Raw genomic sequence first — 14,851 nt, forward strand, 5'->3', positions numbered from 1 at the left:
GACAGAAGAGAGAACGAGAGAGAGACAGAGAGAGAGATAGATAGATAGATAAGAGAGAGAGAGACACGAGAGAGACAGAGAGAGAGACAGAGAGAGACAGAGAGAGAGACAGAGAGAGAGACAGAGAGAGAGATAGATAGATAGATAGAGAGAGAGAGACAGAGAGAGACAGAGAGAGAGACAGAGAGAGAGATAGATAGATTCGAGAGGAGAGAGACGAGAGAGACAAGAGAGAGAGACAGAGAGAGACAGAGAGAGAGACAGAGAGAGAGAGAGATAGAGAGAGATAGAGAGACAGAGAGAGACAGAGAGAGAGACAGAGAGAGACAGAGAGAGACAGAGAGAGAGAAAGAGAGAGAGAGAGAAAGAGAGATAGAAACTGGCTAATCGATTGAATAAACAAGAGGTGTGCTGTAGTGTGTTCAGCCGTGTGCTGCCGTGTGCTGTGGACTATCATTGAGTTTATTAGCTCATCGGCCCGTCTCTGCTGACCAGAGAACAGAACAGAGAGAAGGACACATCCATCCTGCTCTAGTGTTTACACTGTGGATAACACCTCTAGTGCACCAACAGTCCATCTCCAGAATGGTGTGTGTATGGGTCGATTTGTATCGATGTGTGTGTGTGTGTGTGTGTGTGTGTGTGTGTGTGTGTGTGTGTGTGTGTGTGTGTGTGTGTGTGTGTGTGTGTGTGTGTGTGTGTGTGTGTGTGTGTGTGTGTGTGTGTGTGTGTGTGTGTGTGTGGAAGAGGTCATGAAGACACAGAGGATTCGTTTGGAGAGTTATCATCAATTTTGCTGCGCACCTAAATACATGGCAATTAAAATGAGCTGCTCGGCCAATCTAACCCAGTCGGCAGATTGACATGATCTGACAAGCTGATATCCTGTATCTGGGGCAGTTGTAGAGTTCTTCCTACATACTGTTTTATCAGGGAGTTAGAGTAGAGAGGGGGAGCCCGAGCGGAAGCTTTGAGGAGCACAGGGCAGAAACAAAGAGTGATATTATCAGGGAGAGCTTCACCACGTTGGCTTCCTCTTTGGAAGATGTCTGGCCTCTCTCTACCCTCTGGTAAGAAAAACACAATGATTAAAGTGGGAAAAGAAGGGCAGATCTTGCCCAGGATCTACCCGACAGCAACCTCTGACAGCAACCTCTGACAGCAACCTGTCAGGTGTCTTTGAGAGGATCCAATTATTTCCCGTGCAGATAAAATGATGATGAATTGCAGTGTTGCAGCGTTGTGACTGGCAGCCCTGGGTCCATTTAACTGGGGGAGGAAAGGAAAAGGGAGGAAAGGATGGGTCATCTAATGAGATGAGGGAACAGAGGGGAAACAGCTGTAGGGCAGTGCTTTATATAGGGCAGAGGGAGAGGTGGGGAGAGAGACAGAGAAGGAGAAAGAGAACAACAGAGAGGAAGAGGAAATTATAGAGCGAGAGAAAGAGATGGAGAACAACAGAGAGAAGGAGAGAGGGAGAGAGAAGGGGTTTATGTGACAGAACAGCGTCGTGCTCCATGCTCTGGTGGAAGTGCAGCTGCTGATACTGCCGTGTACTAACTCCATGCAGGGTAGTAGAATGGTGTCAGAGTTCCCCTGCAGAGCAGTCCCCATCCCCCCTCCACCACCACCATGGACTCAGGGCTGGAGAGAAAAGGTTGAGCCACGTAACTGTAAACTGCCTAATGCCTGCTGCTTGGTGCTGTGTTTCCGCCATGCCTCAGAGCCCATCGGTTGGGAGAACAAAACACACGCAGACCACACAGGGTTTCATTCAGCTGTTAAACAGGAAGTTGTTTGGATGACGTTAGATTTCCTGTTTTTATTGCAACGCGGGTGAAAAAAGTGGAGCAAATTTGACTGTTTACAACGTCCTTATTTGACATTGCTCTGAGGAGAATTGGAAGACCACTATGCTTGTTTTGAGGATGTATTATATCTGTGTAGTACTGACACAACACAGTCTGACCAGGTCACAGATCAGAGAAGAATAGAGACACAACACAGTCTGACCAGGTGACAGATCAGAGAAGAATAGAGACACAACACAGTCTGACCAGGTCACAGATCAGAGAAGAATAGAGACACAACACAGTCTGACCAGGTCACAGATCAGAGAAGAATAGAGACACAACACAGTCTGACCAGGTGACAGATCAGAGAAGAATAGAGACACAACACAGTCTGACCAGGTCACAGATCAGAGAAGGATAGAGACACAACACAGTCTGACCAGGTCACAGATCAGAGAAGAATAGAGACACAACACAGTCTGACCAGGTCACAGATCAGAGAAGAATAGAGACACAACACAGTCTGACCAGGTCACAGATCAGAGAAGAATAGAGACACAACACAGTCTGACCAGGTCACAAATCAGAGAAGAATAGAGACACAACATAGTCTGACCAGGTGACAGATCAGAGAAGAATAGAGACACAACACAGTCTGACCAGGTCACAGATCAGAGAAGGATAGAGACACAACACAGTCTGACCAGGTGACAGATCAGAGAAGAATAGAGACACAACACAGTCTGACCAGGTCACAGATCAGAGAAGAATAGAGACACAACACAGTCTGACCAGGTCACAAATCAGAGAAGAATAGAGACACAACATAGTCTGACCAGGTGACAGATCAGAGAAGAATAGAGACACAACACAGCCTGACCAGGTCACAGATCAGAGAAGGATAGAGACACAACACAGTCTGACCAGGTCACAGATCAGAGAAGGATAGAGACACAACACAGTCAGACCAGGTGACAGATCAGAGAAGAATAGAGACACAACACAGTCTGTCCAGGTCACAGATCAGAGAAGAATAGAGACACAACACAGTCTGACCAGGTCACAAATCAGAGAAGAATAGAGACACAACATAGTCTGACCAGGTGACAGATCAGAGAAGAATAGAGACACAACACAGTCTGACCAGGTCACAGATCAGAGAAGGATAGAGACAACACACTCTAATCAGCTGTATTAGACCCAGGACTGGTAGCATCTTCACTATAATCAGCTGTATCAGACTCAGGACTGGTAGGCTCTTCACTATAATCAGCTGTATCAGACTCAGGACTGGTAGGGTCTTCACTTTAATCAGCTGTATCAGACTCAGGAATGGTATTATCTTCTCTCTAATCAGCTGTATCAGACTCAGGACTGGTAGGGTCTTCACTCTAATCAGCTGTATCAGACTCAGGACTGGTAGCATCTTCACTATAATCAGCTGTATCAGACTCAGGACTGGTAGGCTCTTCACTATAATCAGCTGTATCAGACTCAGGACTGGTAGGGTCTTCACTTTAATCAGCTGTATCAGACTCAGGAATGGTATTATCTTCTCTCTAATCAGCTGTATCAGACTCAGGACTGGTGGGGTCTTCACTCTAATCAGCTGTATCACACTCAGGACTGGTTGGGTCTTCACTCAGTCTGAGGGAGTCTGGGAGAGAGGGAGAGAGAGAGAGAGAGAGAGAAAGAGAGCAAAAGAGAGAGAGAGAGAGCGAGAGAAAGAGAGAGAGAGAGAGCAAAAGTGAGAGAGAGAGAGTGAGAGAGAGAGAGAGAGAGAGAGAGAGCAAAAGTGAGAGAGAGAGAGAGAGTGAGAGAGAGATGGCATGTACAAGGAAGGGAATGGGGTTTCGCAGTATCATAGGGGAGCTGGGAACGGGCCCCTCGTTGATGTTATATTTTTAATCACATGCTCAGGTATCCCTTCAAAATGACTAATTATCTACAGGTGACCTGCACAAGAGGCACTGGGTTCTTCCCCTTCTCCTGAGCAGCATCTGGCCTGTTTTGTTAACATTGGCACTTTTCAGCCCAGAAGACACACTATATCCAGCCTACACACACACTCTCTCACACACACACTCTCTCTCTCTCACACACACACACACACACACACACACACACACACACACACACACACACACACACACACACACACACACACACACACACACACACACACACACACACACACACACACACAGAGACACACACACACACAGCACACTCTCTGCTCTATATGAATAGCCCAGAACAATCAATCCAAGTAGACTGTTTCTGAAGAGGAAATATGATAAAGATGAAGTGCTGGCTCATGTATGTTGTTTCTACTGAGGTCAGGGACACGTTTCTGCTCACCTTGTGCTTTAGTTTTCTCCTTGGTGTCTCCTGGGTTTTCTCTGTTCGCATGGCCGATTAATAACACACACCAGGCCAGGACATAGTAATGAGCCTGATTACTCATCCTGGAACAGTGTATGAGAAGAGCAGAGAAGAGCAGAGAGGAACAGAGAGGGACTGTAAGGAACTGTCCTCTCTGTTCCCCTCTGATCCTCTCTTCTCCTCTCTGTTCCTCTCTGTTCCACTCTGCTCCTCTATGTTCCTCACTGCTCCTCTCTGTTCCTCTCTTCTCCTCTCTGTTCCTCTCTGTTCCACTCTGCTCCTCTCTGTTCCTCTCTGTTCCACTCTGCTCCTCTCTGCTCCTCTCTGTTCCACTCTGCTCCTCTCTGCTCCTCTCTGTTCCACTCTGCTCCTCTCTTCTCCCCCCTGTTCCTTTCTTCTCCTCTCTGCTCCTCTCTTCTCCCCCCTGTTCCTTTCTTCTCCTCTCTTCTCCTCTCTGCTCCTCTCTGCTCCTCTCTTCTCCTCTCTGCTCCTCTCTGCTCCTCTCTTCTCCTCTCTGCTCCTCTCTTCGCCTCTCTGCGCCTCTCTGCTCCTCTCTTCTCCTCTCTGCTCCTCTCTTCTCCTCCCTGCTCCTCTCTTCTCCTCTCTGCTCCTCTCTGCTCCTCTCTTCTCCTCTCTGCCCCTCTCTTCTCCTCTCTGCTCCTCTCTTCTCATCTCTGCTCCTTTCTGCTCCTCTCTGTTCCTCTCTTCTCCTCTCTTCTCCTCTCTGCTTCTCTCTTCTCCTCTCTTCTCCTCTCTGCTCCTCTCTTCTCCTCTCTTCTCCTCTCTGCTCCTCTCTGCTCCTCTCTTCTCCTCCCTGCTCCTCTCTTCTCCTCTCTGCTCCTCTCTTCTCCTCTCTTCTCCTCTCTGCTCCTCTCTTCTCATCTCTGCTCCTTTCTGCTCCTCTCTGTTCCTCTCTTCTCCTCTCTTCTCCTCTCTGCTTCTCTCTTCTCCTCTCTGCTCCTCTCTTCTCCTCTCTGCTCCTCTCTTCTCCTCTCTGCTCCTCTCTTCTCCTCTCTGCTCCTCTTTTCTCCTCTCTTCTCCTCTCTGCTCCTCTCTTCTCCTCTCTGCTCCTCTCTTCTCCTCTCTGCTCCTCTCTTCTCCTCTCTGCTTCTCTCTTCTCCTCTCTGTTCCTCTCTTATCCTCTCTGTTCCTCTCTGTCTCTCCTGTCCTGGCTCTGCCTGGTCCTGTCTCTGCCTGGTCCTGTCTGTCCTGCCTCTGCCTGGTCCTGTCTCTGCCTGTTCCTGTCTCTGGCTCTGCCTGTCTCCTGGCCTGTCTCTGCCTGGTCCTGTCTCTGCCTGGTCTTGTCTCTGCCTGGTCCTGTATCTGCCAGGTCCTGTCTCTGCCTGGTCCTACACTACAGAACCTGGCTGGTGAATGACTGTCCTGTCCTGTCTCTGCCTGGTCCTGTCTCTGCCCTGTCCTGGCTCTGCCTGGTCCTGTCTCTGCCTTGTCCTGTCTCTGCCTGGCCCTGTCTCTGCCTGGTCCTGTCTCTGCCTGGTCCTGTCTCTGCCTGGCCCTGTCTCTGCCTGGCCCTGTCTCTGCCTGGTCCTGTCTCTGCCTGGTCCTGTCTCTGCCTGGTCCTGTCTCTGCCTGGCCCTGTCTCTGCCTGGTCCTGTCTCTGCCTGGTCCTGTCTCTGCCTGGCCCTGTCTCTGCCTGGTCCTGTCTCTGCCTGGTCCTGTCTCTGCCTGGCCCTGTCTCTGCCTGGCCCTGTCTCTGCCTGGTCCTGTCTCTGCCTGGTCCTGTCTCTGCCTGGTCCTGTCTCTGCCTGGCCCTGTCTCTGCCTGGTCCTGTCTCTGCCTGGTCCTGTCTCTGCCTGGTTCTGTCTCTGCCTGGCCCTGTCTCTGCCTGGTCCTGTCTCTGCCTGGTCCTGTCTCTGCCTGGTCCTGTCTCTGCCTGGCCCTGTCTCTGCCTGGCCCTGTCTCTGCCTGGTCCTGTCTCTGCCTGGTCCTGTCTCTGCCGGGTCCCGTCTCTGCCTGGTCCTACACTACTGGTGAATGACATGGCGTCGGGTTGGTCTCACGCTGGCGTCGGGTTGGTCTCATGGTGTGATTGGCATGTTGTAAACGGGCACATGAATAAAGCATGGCGGTGGCGGCGAGGAGAACAGGGCATCCCGGTGTTTGGTGGCCGTTGTGTCGCGGGCGGACTAATCGTGGCCTTTAAAGTTTAATGTGGGCCTACCACAGAGAGGCATCAGGAGCAGGGTTAGAATGCCGGAGTCCAATGCCTCCTCTCATTAATGATGTATGGACATCACACTGCTGCAGTAGGGTAGTAGGCTGGGATGTTATGTTGGGATCCCATGTCCTGCCCAGATTGTGTCAGAGCAACACTCTACTGATTTAACAGACCAGAGTGGTTAAGATCATTATGGCCAAATGGGTTCTTGTAACAGAGGCAAGGGAATGTGTTGATGAGTTCAATTATGACCAGGGTCTTCAGGTCAGATCACTGAATAAGGCTGTAAATACAATTGAAACAAACTGAAACAAACTGAAACAAACTGAAATAAACTGAAACAAACTGAAACAAACTGAAATAAACTGAAATAAACTGAAGAAGAAGATGTGGAGACTAAGGTTAATTAAGTAGGTTGGTGGTTGGTCTTCACGACCAGGCTGTGTGTTGATTGGGTGAAAGGCTGGGTGAAGGGCTGTGTGTTGATTGGGTGAAAGGCTGTGTGTTGATTGGGTGAAGGGCTGGGTAAAAGGCTGGGTGAAGGGCTGTGTGTTGATTGGGTGAAAGGCTGTGTGTTGATTGGGTGAAAGGCTGTGTGTTGATTGGGTGAAAGGCTGTGTGAAAGGCTGGGTGTTGATTGGGTGAAAGGCTGGGTGTTGATTGAGTGAAAGGCTGGGTGAAGGGCTGTGTGTTGATTGGGTAAAAGGCTGGGTGAAGGGCTGGGTAAAAGGCTGGATGAAGGGCTATGTGTTGATTGGGTGAAAGGTTGGGTGAAAGGCTGGGTGAAATGATGTGTGTTGATTGGGTGAAAGGCTGGGTGAAGGGCTGGGTGAAAGGATGTGTGTTGATTGGGTGAAAGGCTGGGTGAAAGGCTGTGTGTTGATTGGGTGAAGGGCTGTGTGAAAGGCTGTGTGTTGATTGGGTGAAAGGCTGGGTGAAAGGCTGGGTGAAGGGTTGGGTGAAAGGCTGGGTGAACGGCTGGGTGAAGGGTTGGGTGAAGGGCTGGGTGAAGGGTTGGGTGAAAGGCTGTGTGTTGATTGGGTGAAAGGCTGGGTGAAGGGCTGGGTGAAGGGTTGGGTGAAAGGCTGGGTGAAGGGCTGGGTGAAAGGCTGTGTGTTGATAGGGTGAAAGACTGGGTGAAAGGCTGGGTGAAGGGTGAAAGGCTGGGTGAAGGCCTGGGTGAAGGGCTGGGTGAAAGGCTGGGTGAAGGGTTAGGTGAAAGAATGGATGAAGGGTTAGGTGAAAGACTGGATGAAGGGTTTGACACTCCTCTGACTTGGTGCCCAATGGGAAGAGGCACAGGGCTGGGAGGAGGAGGTGCAGGACCTAAATGAGACGTGTCAGGGAACAAATTGAAAATGCCAATTTCACTTACTCGTCGGCATCGCTCGTCACGCCTAAATTCTGCCACTTATTTCATGTGTAAATTAATCTAGATCCTTCCCTCCCCTCAGGTCAACCAACACCTCTCTCTCTGTGTGTGTGTGTGTGTGTGTGTCTGTGTGTGTGTGTGTGTGTGTGTGTGTGTGTGTGTGTGTGTGTGTGTGTGTGTGTGTGTGTGTGTGTGTGTGTGTGTGTGTGTGTGTGTGTGTGTGTGTGTGCCTGTGTGTGTGTGTGTGTGTGCGCGCGTGTGCCTGTGTGTGTGTGTGAGTGTGTGTGTGTGTGTGTGTGTGTGTGTGTGAGAAAGGGGGGTTGTTATTTTGGTCTACATACCAGGACACTCTTCTGAGTGTATTCTGTGATTGGGTGAAGGGTGAAGTTCCCTGTCTTTCTCTTACTCCCTCCATCATATCGATCTGTCTCTGGCTAACACAGTACTGTGAATACTGACACTGAATGTTCAGGTTCTGTGAGGCCTGTAGATACTGACCAGCTTCAGTGTCTCTCTCTCTTTCCAGTATGACTATGAGGGTAATGACCTAAGTGACCTGCCTGTGGATCTCTCAGTGGTGTGGAATGAAAACCAAGTCATCGACAACCCCTTCAACATACAAGGTAAAAACCTCCTCTTCTCCATATCCTCCCTTCCTCCCTTGCTTCCCTCCTCTCCTCTCTCACCTCCTCACTACACTTTTTTAAATCCCTAAGATCCGATTGGAGGGGCCCCTTCCTCTCCGGCAGCACGTCTTTGAAAGGGAATGAAAGTGTTTTTTCACATGGCTACAGCTTTTGCTAGACCCCGCTGGGTTCAATAACCTTATCTCTTTTAGTGCCGTCTGCAGTCACTCTGACGCGCTCCTCCAAAACAACACGCAGCAGAACGACTAGAGGGTTGAGAGGGATGGAAGTCGTGGAGGACACGGTTTGGCCCTTTAATCCTCTGTGATCTGGCAGGTCTGGGGTCAGATCCTGCTATTGCTGCTCAGGAGGCTCATCAAGCTGGATGGAGAGCCTGGTCTCAGTCATCACTAGGGAGCAGAGATAGTAGCACTAGATCACACATGGAGCCACCATTATCCTTTACCAGTGGGGTATGGATGGATGCAACAGGAGATCTTTCCCCACCGTGTGGCCTAGCTGAGTGTTATCCCTAGCTGAGTGTTAACACTAGCTGAGTGTTATCCCTAGCTGAGTGTTAACCCTAGCTGAGTGTTAACCCTAGCTATTTACCCTAGCTGAGTGTTAACCCTAGCTGAGTGTTAACCCTAGCTGAGTGTTAACCCTAGCTGAGTGTTATCCCTAGCTGAGTGTTAACCCTCGCTGAGTGTTAACCCTAGCTGTTTACCCTAGCTGAGTGTTAACCCTAGCTGAGTGTTAACCCTAGCTGAGTGTTAACCCTAGCTGTTTACCCTAGCTGAGTGTTAACCCTAGCTGAGTGTTAACCCTAGCTGAGTGTTAACCCTCGCTGAGTGTTAACCCTAGCTGTTTATCCTAGCTGAGTGTTAACCCTAGCTGAGTGTTAACCCTAGCTGAGTGTTAACCCTAGCTGATTGTTAACCCTATCTGAGTGTTAACATTAGCTGAGTGTTAACCCTAGCTGTTAACCCTAGCTGGGTGTTAACCCTAGCTGAGTGTTAACCCTAGCTGAGTGTTAACCCTAGCTGTTAACCCTAGCTGAGTGTTAACCCTAGCTGATTGTTAACCCTAGCTGAGTGTTAACATTAGCTGAATGTTAACCCTAGCTGTTAACCCTAGCTGGGTGTTAACCCTAGCTGAGTGTTAACCCTAGCTGAGTGTTAACCCTAGCTGTTAACCCTAGCTGAGTGTTAACCCTAGCTGAGCGTTAACCCTCGCTGAGTGTTAACCCTAGCTGTTTACCCTAGCTGAGTGTTAACCCTAGCTGAGTGTTAACCCTAGCTGAGTGTTAACCCTAGCTGTTTACCCTAGCTGAGTGTTAACCCTAGCTGAGTGTTAACCCTAGCTGAGTGTTAACCCTCGCTGAGTGTTAACCCTAGCTGTTTACCCTAGCTGAGTGTTAACCCTAGCTGAGTGTTAACCCTAGCTGAGTGTTAACCCTAGCTGATTGTTAACCCTAGCTGAGTGTTAACATTAGCTGAGTGTTAACCCTAGCTGTTAACCCTAGCTGGGTGTTAACCCTAGCTGAGTGTTAACCCTAGCTGAGTGTTAACCCTAGCTGTTAACCCTAGCTGAGTGTTAACCCTAGCTGAGTGTTAACCCTAGCTGAGTGTTAACCCTAGCTGTTAACCCTAGCTGGGTGTTAACCCTAGCCGAGTGTTAACCCTAGCTGAGTGTTAACCCTAGCTGAGTGTTAACCCTAGCTGTTAACCCTAGCTGAGTGTTAACCCTAGCTGAGTGTTAACCCTAGCTGTTTACCCTAGCTGAGTGTTAACCCTAGCTGAGTGTTAACCCTAGCTGAGTGTTAACCCTAGTTGAGTGTTATCCCTAGCTGAGTGTTAACCCTAACTGAGTGTTAACCCTAGCTGAGTGTTAGTTAACCCTAGCTTTGATTAGTTAGTTGATTCCCTTTCTGACATATTTAGCTGGCAGAGAGAAAGGACAGAGGTAGAATATTATAATGATGTCAGATACCCCACTCTGATCATTGGATCAAGGTCATATGATCTGACCCCGCTGCACACGCTTTTTGTCCAATTGCGTTTATCGCTTGGCCTCATTTGTTTAATTCGCGTTTGCGGCCCGCACTCTGCGTGTTGGTGTTGGGGGCGGCTGGGCCTGTACGTGACTGATGCCCGGCTCTGGTCTAAGGTGTCTGTCTGACTACTGTAAAAGCCTTTACATTAAAGGAGAGTGGATTACATTGACCCTTCTCTCTCAGAAACGTAAGATAAGTCGAGGTTTTAACGAGCAGACGGTGGAACGTCATGTCCTTTAGCATCACCTTGGACGCTGAGACTTAACCCCTCTGTATTCTACCCTGTCAGCAGTTTTTCACACACTCTGGAACTGGCACCCAATTTCTCCTGTTGGAATACGGTGTCTTCCATAGTACCATCTGTTAAAGCTGGAACAGAAATGAAGAATATAAACGTTGTTAGTGACTGCAGTGCAGAGGCCAGTTACACTGTGCTCCGCCCAAACTTCCACGCTTAATTTGACATGTTGAAACTTCCCCAAACTAAATGTTAAACTAGCCCTGCTCATTCAAGCCATCCAAAGACCTTCTCCTCCCTTTCCCCACCGTTCGCTGTGTTCTTCTCTCTTTTTTCTTTCCCTCCCTCCCTCCCTCCCTCCCGCCCTCCCACCCTCCGTCCCTCCCTCCCTCCCGCCCTCCGTCCCTCCCTCCCTCCCTCATTTCGTGAATCACAGTGAATTACCCATCTCTGCCAGACTGCCCGAGAATGCCCAGCTTTGCCCAGGTGTAAAGTGGAAATGTTCATGTAATTAAATAATTCATTTGGTTCAGTTTAATTAGCACAGCACTACTTTTTAGCTTTGCCGTGTCAAATCAGATTATCAGGCAGGGCTGCAGCGGGTGGAGGGATACGCAGTCTCCTTTGAAATCCTGTGTCCGTCCGTCTGTGGAGCGCCATGCCTGCTGTTTGTTTTTCACCCTCTCTCTCTTTCTCCCTCTCTCTCTCCCTCTCTCCCTCTCTCTCCCTCTCTCCCTATCTCTCTCTCTCTCTCTCTCTCCCTCTCTCTCTCCCTCTCTCTCTCTATCTCTCTCCCTCTCTCCCTCTCTCTCCCTCTCTCCATATCTCTCTCTCTCCCTCTCTCCCTCTCTCTCCCTCTCTCTCCCTCTCTCTCTCTCTCTCCCTATCTCTCTCTCTCTCCCTCTCTCCCTCTCTCTCCCTCTCTCCCTCTCTCCCTCTCTCTATTTATCTCTTTCTCTCTCTGCTCTCTCTCTCTCTGTCTCTCTCCCTACACAACAGAGGAATATGACTTTAGGAGGAACCTGCTATCCTTCTCTATTTCTTTCTGAAAGAGAATCATTCCTGCTGTTAATTCATCATTCTGAGTATTAGTGCCCCCCCCCCATAACAAGGCGTTTTCATTTCTTAGTTCATTTCTTGTTTTCCACCCAACAGCATGAAGGTAGTGAAAACAAAGTTATTCACACAACAATGTAATTGTTAATGCCTGTGAGACGAAACGTCATCTCTCCTGTGTCCTCCCTCTCTGTTTCTCAGCCCACCTGTATAAGTGCTATGCGCTGAGAGACAGCTGTGGGATGTGTCTGAAGGCTGACCCCAGGTTCGAGTGTGGCTGGTGTGTCCAGGAGAAGAAGTGTTCTCTGAGACAGGAGTGTGCCCCACTGGACAGCAGCTGGATGCACCCCACCGCTGGCAACAGCCGCTGTACACACCCCAAGATCACTAAGGTGAGACTGTGTGTGTGTGTGTGTGTGTGTGTGTGTGTGTGTGTGTGTGTGTGTGTGTGTGTGTGTGTGTGTGTGTGTGTGTGTGTGTGTGTGTGTGTGTGTGTGTGTGTGTGTGTGGCGTGCGTGCGTGTGTGTGTTTGCGTGCGTGCATATTACAGAGCGGTAAAACTTCATATAACACTTCCTGCTTTGTAGCATCTACAGATGAAACATTTTGTCTCAAACAGGCCAACATGTCACAAATATTCCGACTTCAATTCATTATTCCACAATTATGTTTTAAGATACAAATGTCAAATATGTCAATTCTTCCCTCAAAGGATCATTTTATGTATAACATTTAGTTAAAAATTCCCAAAATCATGGTCTTGTTATGTACTAGTTTCATCATGAATCATCCAATTATTACACAGAAATGCTGCTTTTTACACCTTTATAGGTAATTGTGTCATTTGGTAGTGATCTCAATTCAATTCAAGGGGCTTTATTGGCATGGGAAACATGTGTTAACATTGCCAAAGCAAGTGAGGTAGATAATATACAAAAGTGAAGTAAACAATAAAAATTAACAGTAAACATTACACATACAGAAGTTTCAAAACAATAAAGACATTACAAATGTCACATTATATATATATATATATGATATGACATTTGATATGATATGATATATATATTGTTACAACACTGTATATATATATATATACGAATTTGATGTCTGTATATTTGATCATTTTATTAATGACACCATCAACACCACAGGCCTTTTTGGGTTGGAGGGTTTTTATTTTGTCCTGTAACTCGTTCAAGGTAATTGGAGAATCCAGTGGGTTCTGGGAGTCTTTAATAGTTGATTCTAAGATTTATATTTGATCATGTATATGTTTTTTCTCTTTATACTTTGTTATAGAGCCCAACAGATTGGAGAAGTGGTTTACATCTCCATTTTGGATAGATCATTCTTCGTGTTGTTGTTTGTTTAGTGTTTTCCAATTTTCCCAGAAGTGGTTAGAGTCTATGGATTCTATACATTCAGCTGATTTCTGATGTGCTGTTCCTTCTTTTTCCGTAGTGTATTTCTGTATTGTTTTAGTGATTCACCATAGTGAAGGCGTACACTCAGGTTTTCCACATCTCTATGTTTTGTTGGACAGGTTTCTCAATTTCTTTCTTAGATTTTTGCATTCTTCATCAAACCATTTGTCATTGTTGTTCATTTTCTTCAGTTTTCTGTTTGAGACTTTTAGATTTGATAGGGAAGCTGAGAGGTCAAATATACTGTTAAGATTTTCTACTGCCATGTTTACACCTTCACTATTACAGTGGAACGTTTTACCCAGGAAATTGTCTAAAAGGGGTTGAACTTGTTGTTGCCTAATTGTTTTTTGGTAGGTTTCCAAACTGCATTCCTTCCACTAGGCTACCCCTCCAGGGTAGGTAGCCTAGTGGTTAGAGCGTTGGACTGGTAACCGGAAGGTTGCAAGTTCAAACCCCCGAGCTGACAAGGTACAAATCTGTCGTTCTGCCCCTGAACAGGCAGTTAACCCACTGTTCCTAGGCCGTCATTGAAAATAAGAATTTGTTCTTAACTGACTTGCCTGGTGAAATAAAATAAAAATCTATAGCATTTCTTAATGTTACTCAGTTCCTTTGGCTTTGATGCCTCATGATTGAGTATTGCTCTGTTCATGTAGACTGTGATTTTGCTGTGTCAGTGGGCTGACTGTGAACTCTCTGAGAGACTCTGGGTTGAGGTCAGTGATAAAGTAGTCTACAGTACTACTGCCAAGAAATGAGTTATAGGTGTACCTACCATAGGAGTCCCCTCGAAGCCTACCATTGACTATGTACATACCCCGCGTGCGACAGAGCTTCAGGATTTGTGACCCGTTTTTGTTGGTTATGTTGTCATAGTTGTGCCTAGTGGGGCATATGGGGGAGGGAATGCTGTCACCTCCAGGTAGGTGTTTGTCCCCCTGTGTGCTGGGGGTGTCAGGTTCTTGTCCGGTTCTGGCATTTAGGTCGCCACAGACTAGTACATGTCCCTGGGTCTGGAAATGATTGATTTCCCCCTCCAGGATGGAGAAGCTGTCTTCATTAAAGTATGGGGATTCTAGTGGGGGGATATAGGTAGCACACAGGAGGACATTTTTCTCTGTTAAGATCATTTCCTTTGGAATTTCTAGCCAAATGTAAAATGTTCCTGTTTTGATTAATTTAATGGAGTGAGTTAGGTCTGCTCTATACCAAATTAGCATACCCCCTGAGTCCTTTCCCTGTTTCACACCTGGTAGTTTGGTGGATGGGACTACCAGCTCTCTGTAACCTAGAGGGCAACCAGTGGGTCCGTCTCCTCGGGGGGTGTGGATGTGTCTGGGGGTGCTGTGGTCTGGATGTAAGTCCTCTTGGCGTGGGTCCTCTATGTGTAGGTCCAGGGGGGGTCCTGCAGGTCTTGGAGGGTGTCTCGCTGGTCTGGGTGGGGTGTCTATTGATCTGTTGCTCCTGTGTGAAGTGTTGGGGATACGTTTGAGAGCGATGTCCTTTAGAGTCCGGGCAAAGGTGGGCACTGCTGCCTTGTAGAGGTGGACCTGGTCATAGAGGCTGTTCAAGTCTAGGGTGGAGTGGTGGGCCAGGAAAACATTTGGTTTTGAGGCACAGTCACGGGAAATACTTGCGTTTACCCGCTGTATTGTGGCAGGGTGGAAGTCTTTTCGTGGTAGCAGGGTGGAGATAACTACTTGTGCGTTGGGGAAA

General features: G+C 48.0%; 1 protein-coding gene across 2 annotated transcripts in view; it reads left to right on the forward strand.

Annotated features, from left to right (window-relative positions):
• LOC109869349 (plexin-A1) overlaps positions 1-14,851 on the forward strand; it is a 344,851-nt gene that overhangs the window by 275,594 nt on the left and 54,406 nt on the right. For both annotated transcript variants that reach the window (XM_031803595.1, XM_031803596.1), the window contains exons 11-12: positions 8,256-8,352; positions 11,907-12,097. In XM_031803595.1, coding sequence (XP_031659455.1) covers positions 8,256-8,352; positions 11,907-12,097 — 288 coding nt within the window. The remainder of the gene's footprint in view (positions 1-8,255; positions 8,353-11,906; positions 12,098-14,851) is intronic.

Source organism: Oncorhynchus kisutch, linkage group LG24 (assembly GCF_002021735.2).
Source record: "Oncorhynchus kisutch isolate 150728-3 linkage group LG24, Okis_V2, whole genome shotgun sequence".
Classification (NCBI taxonomy): Eukaryota; Metazoa; Chordata; class Actinopteri; order Salmoniformes; family Salmonidae; genus Oncorhynchus; species Oncorhynchus kisutch.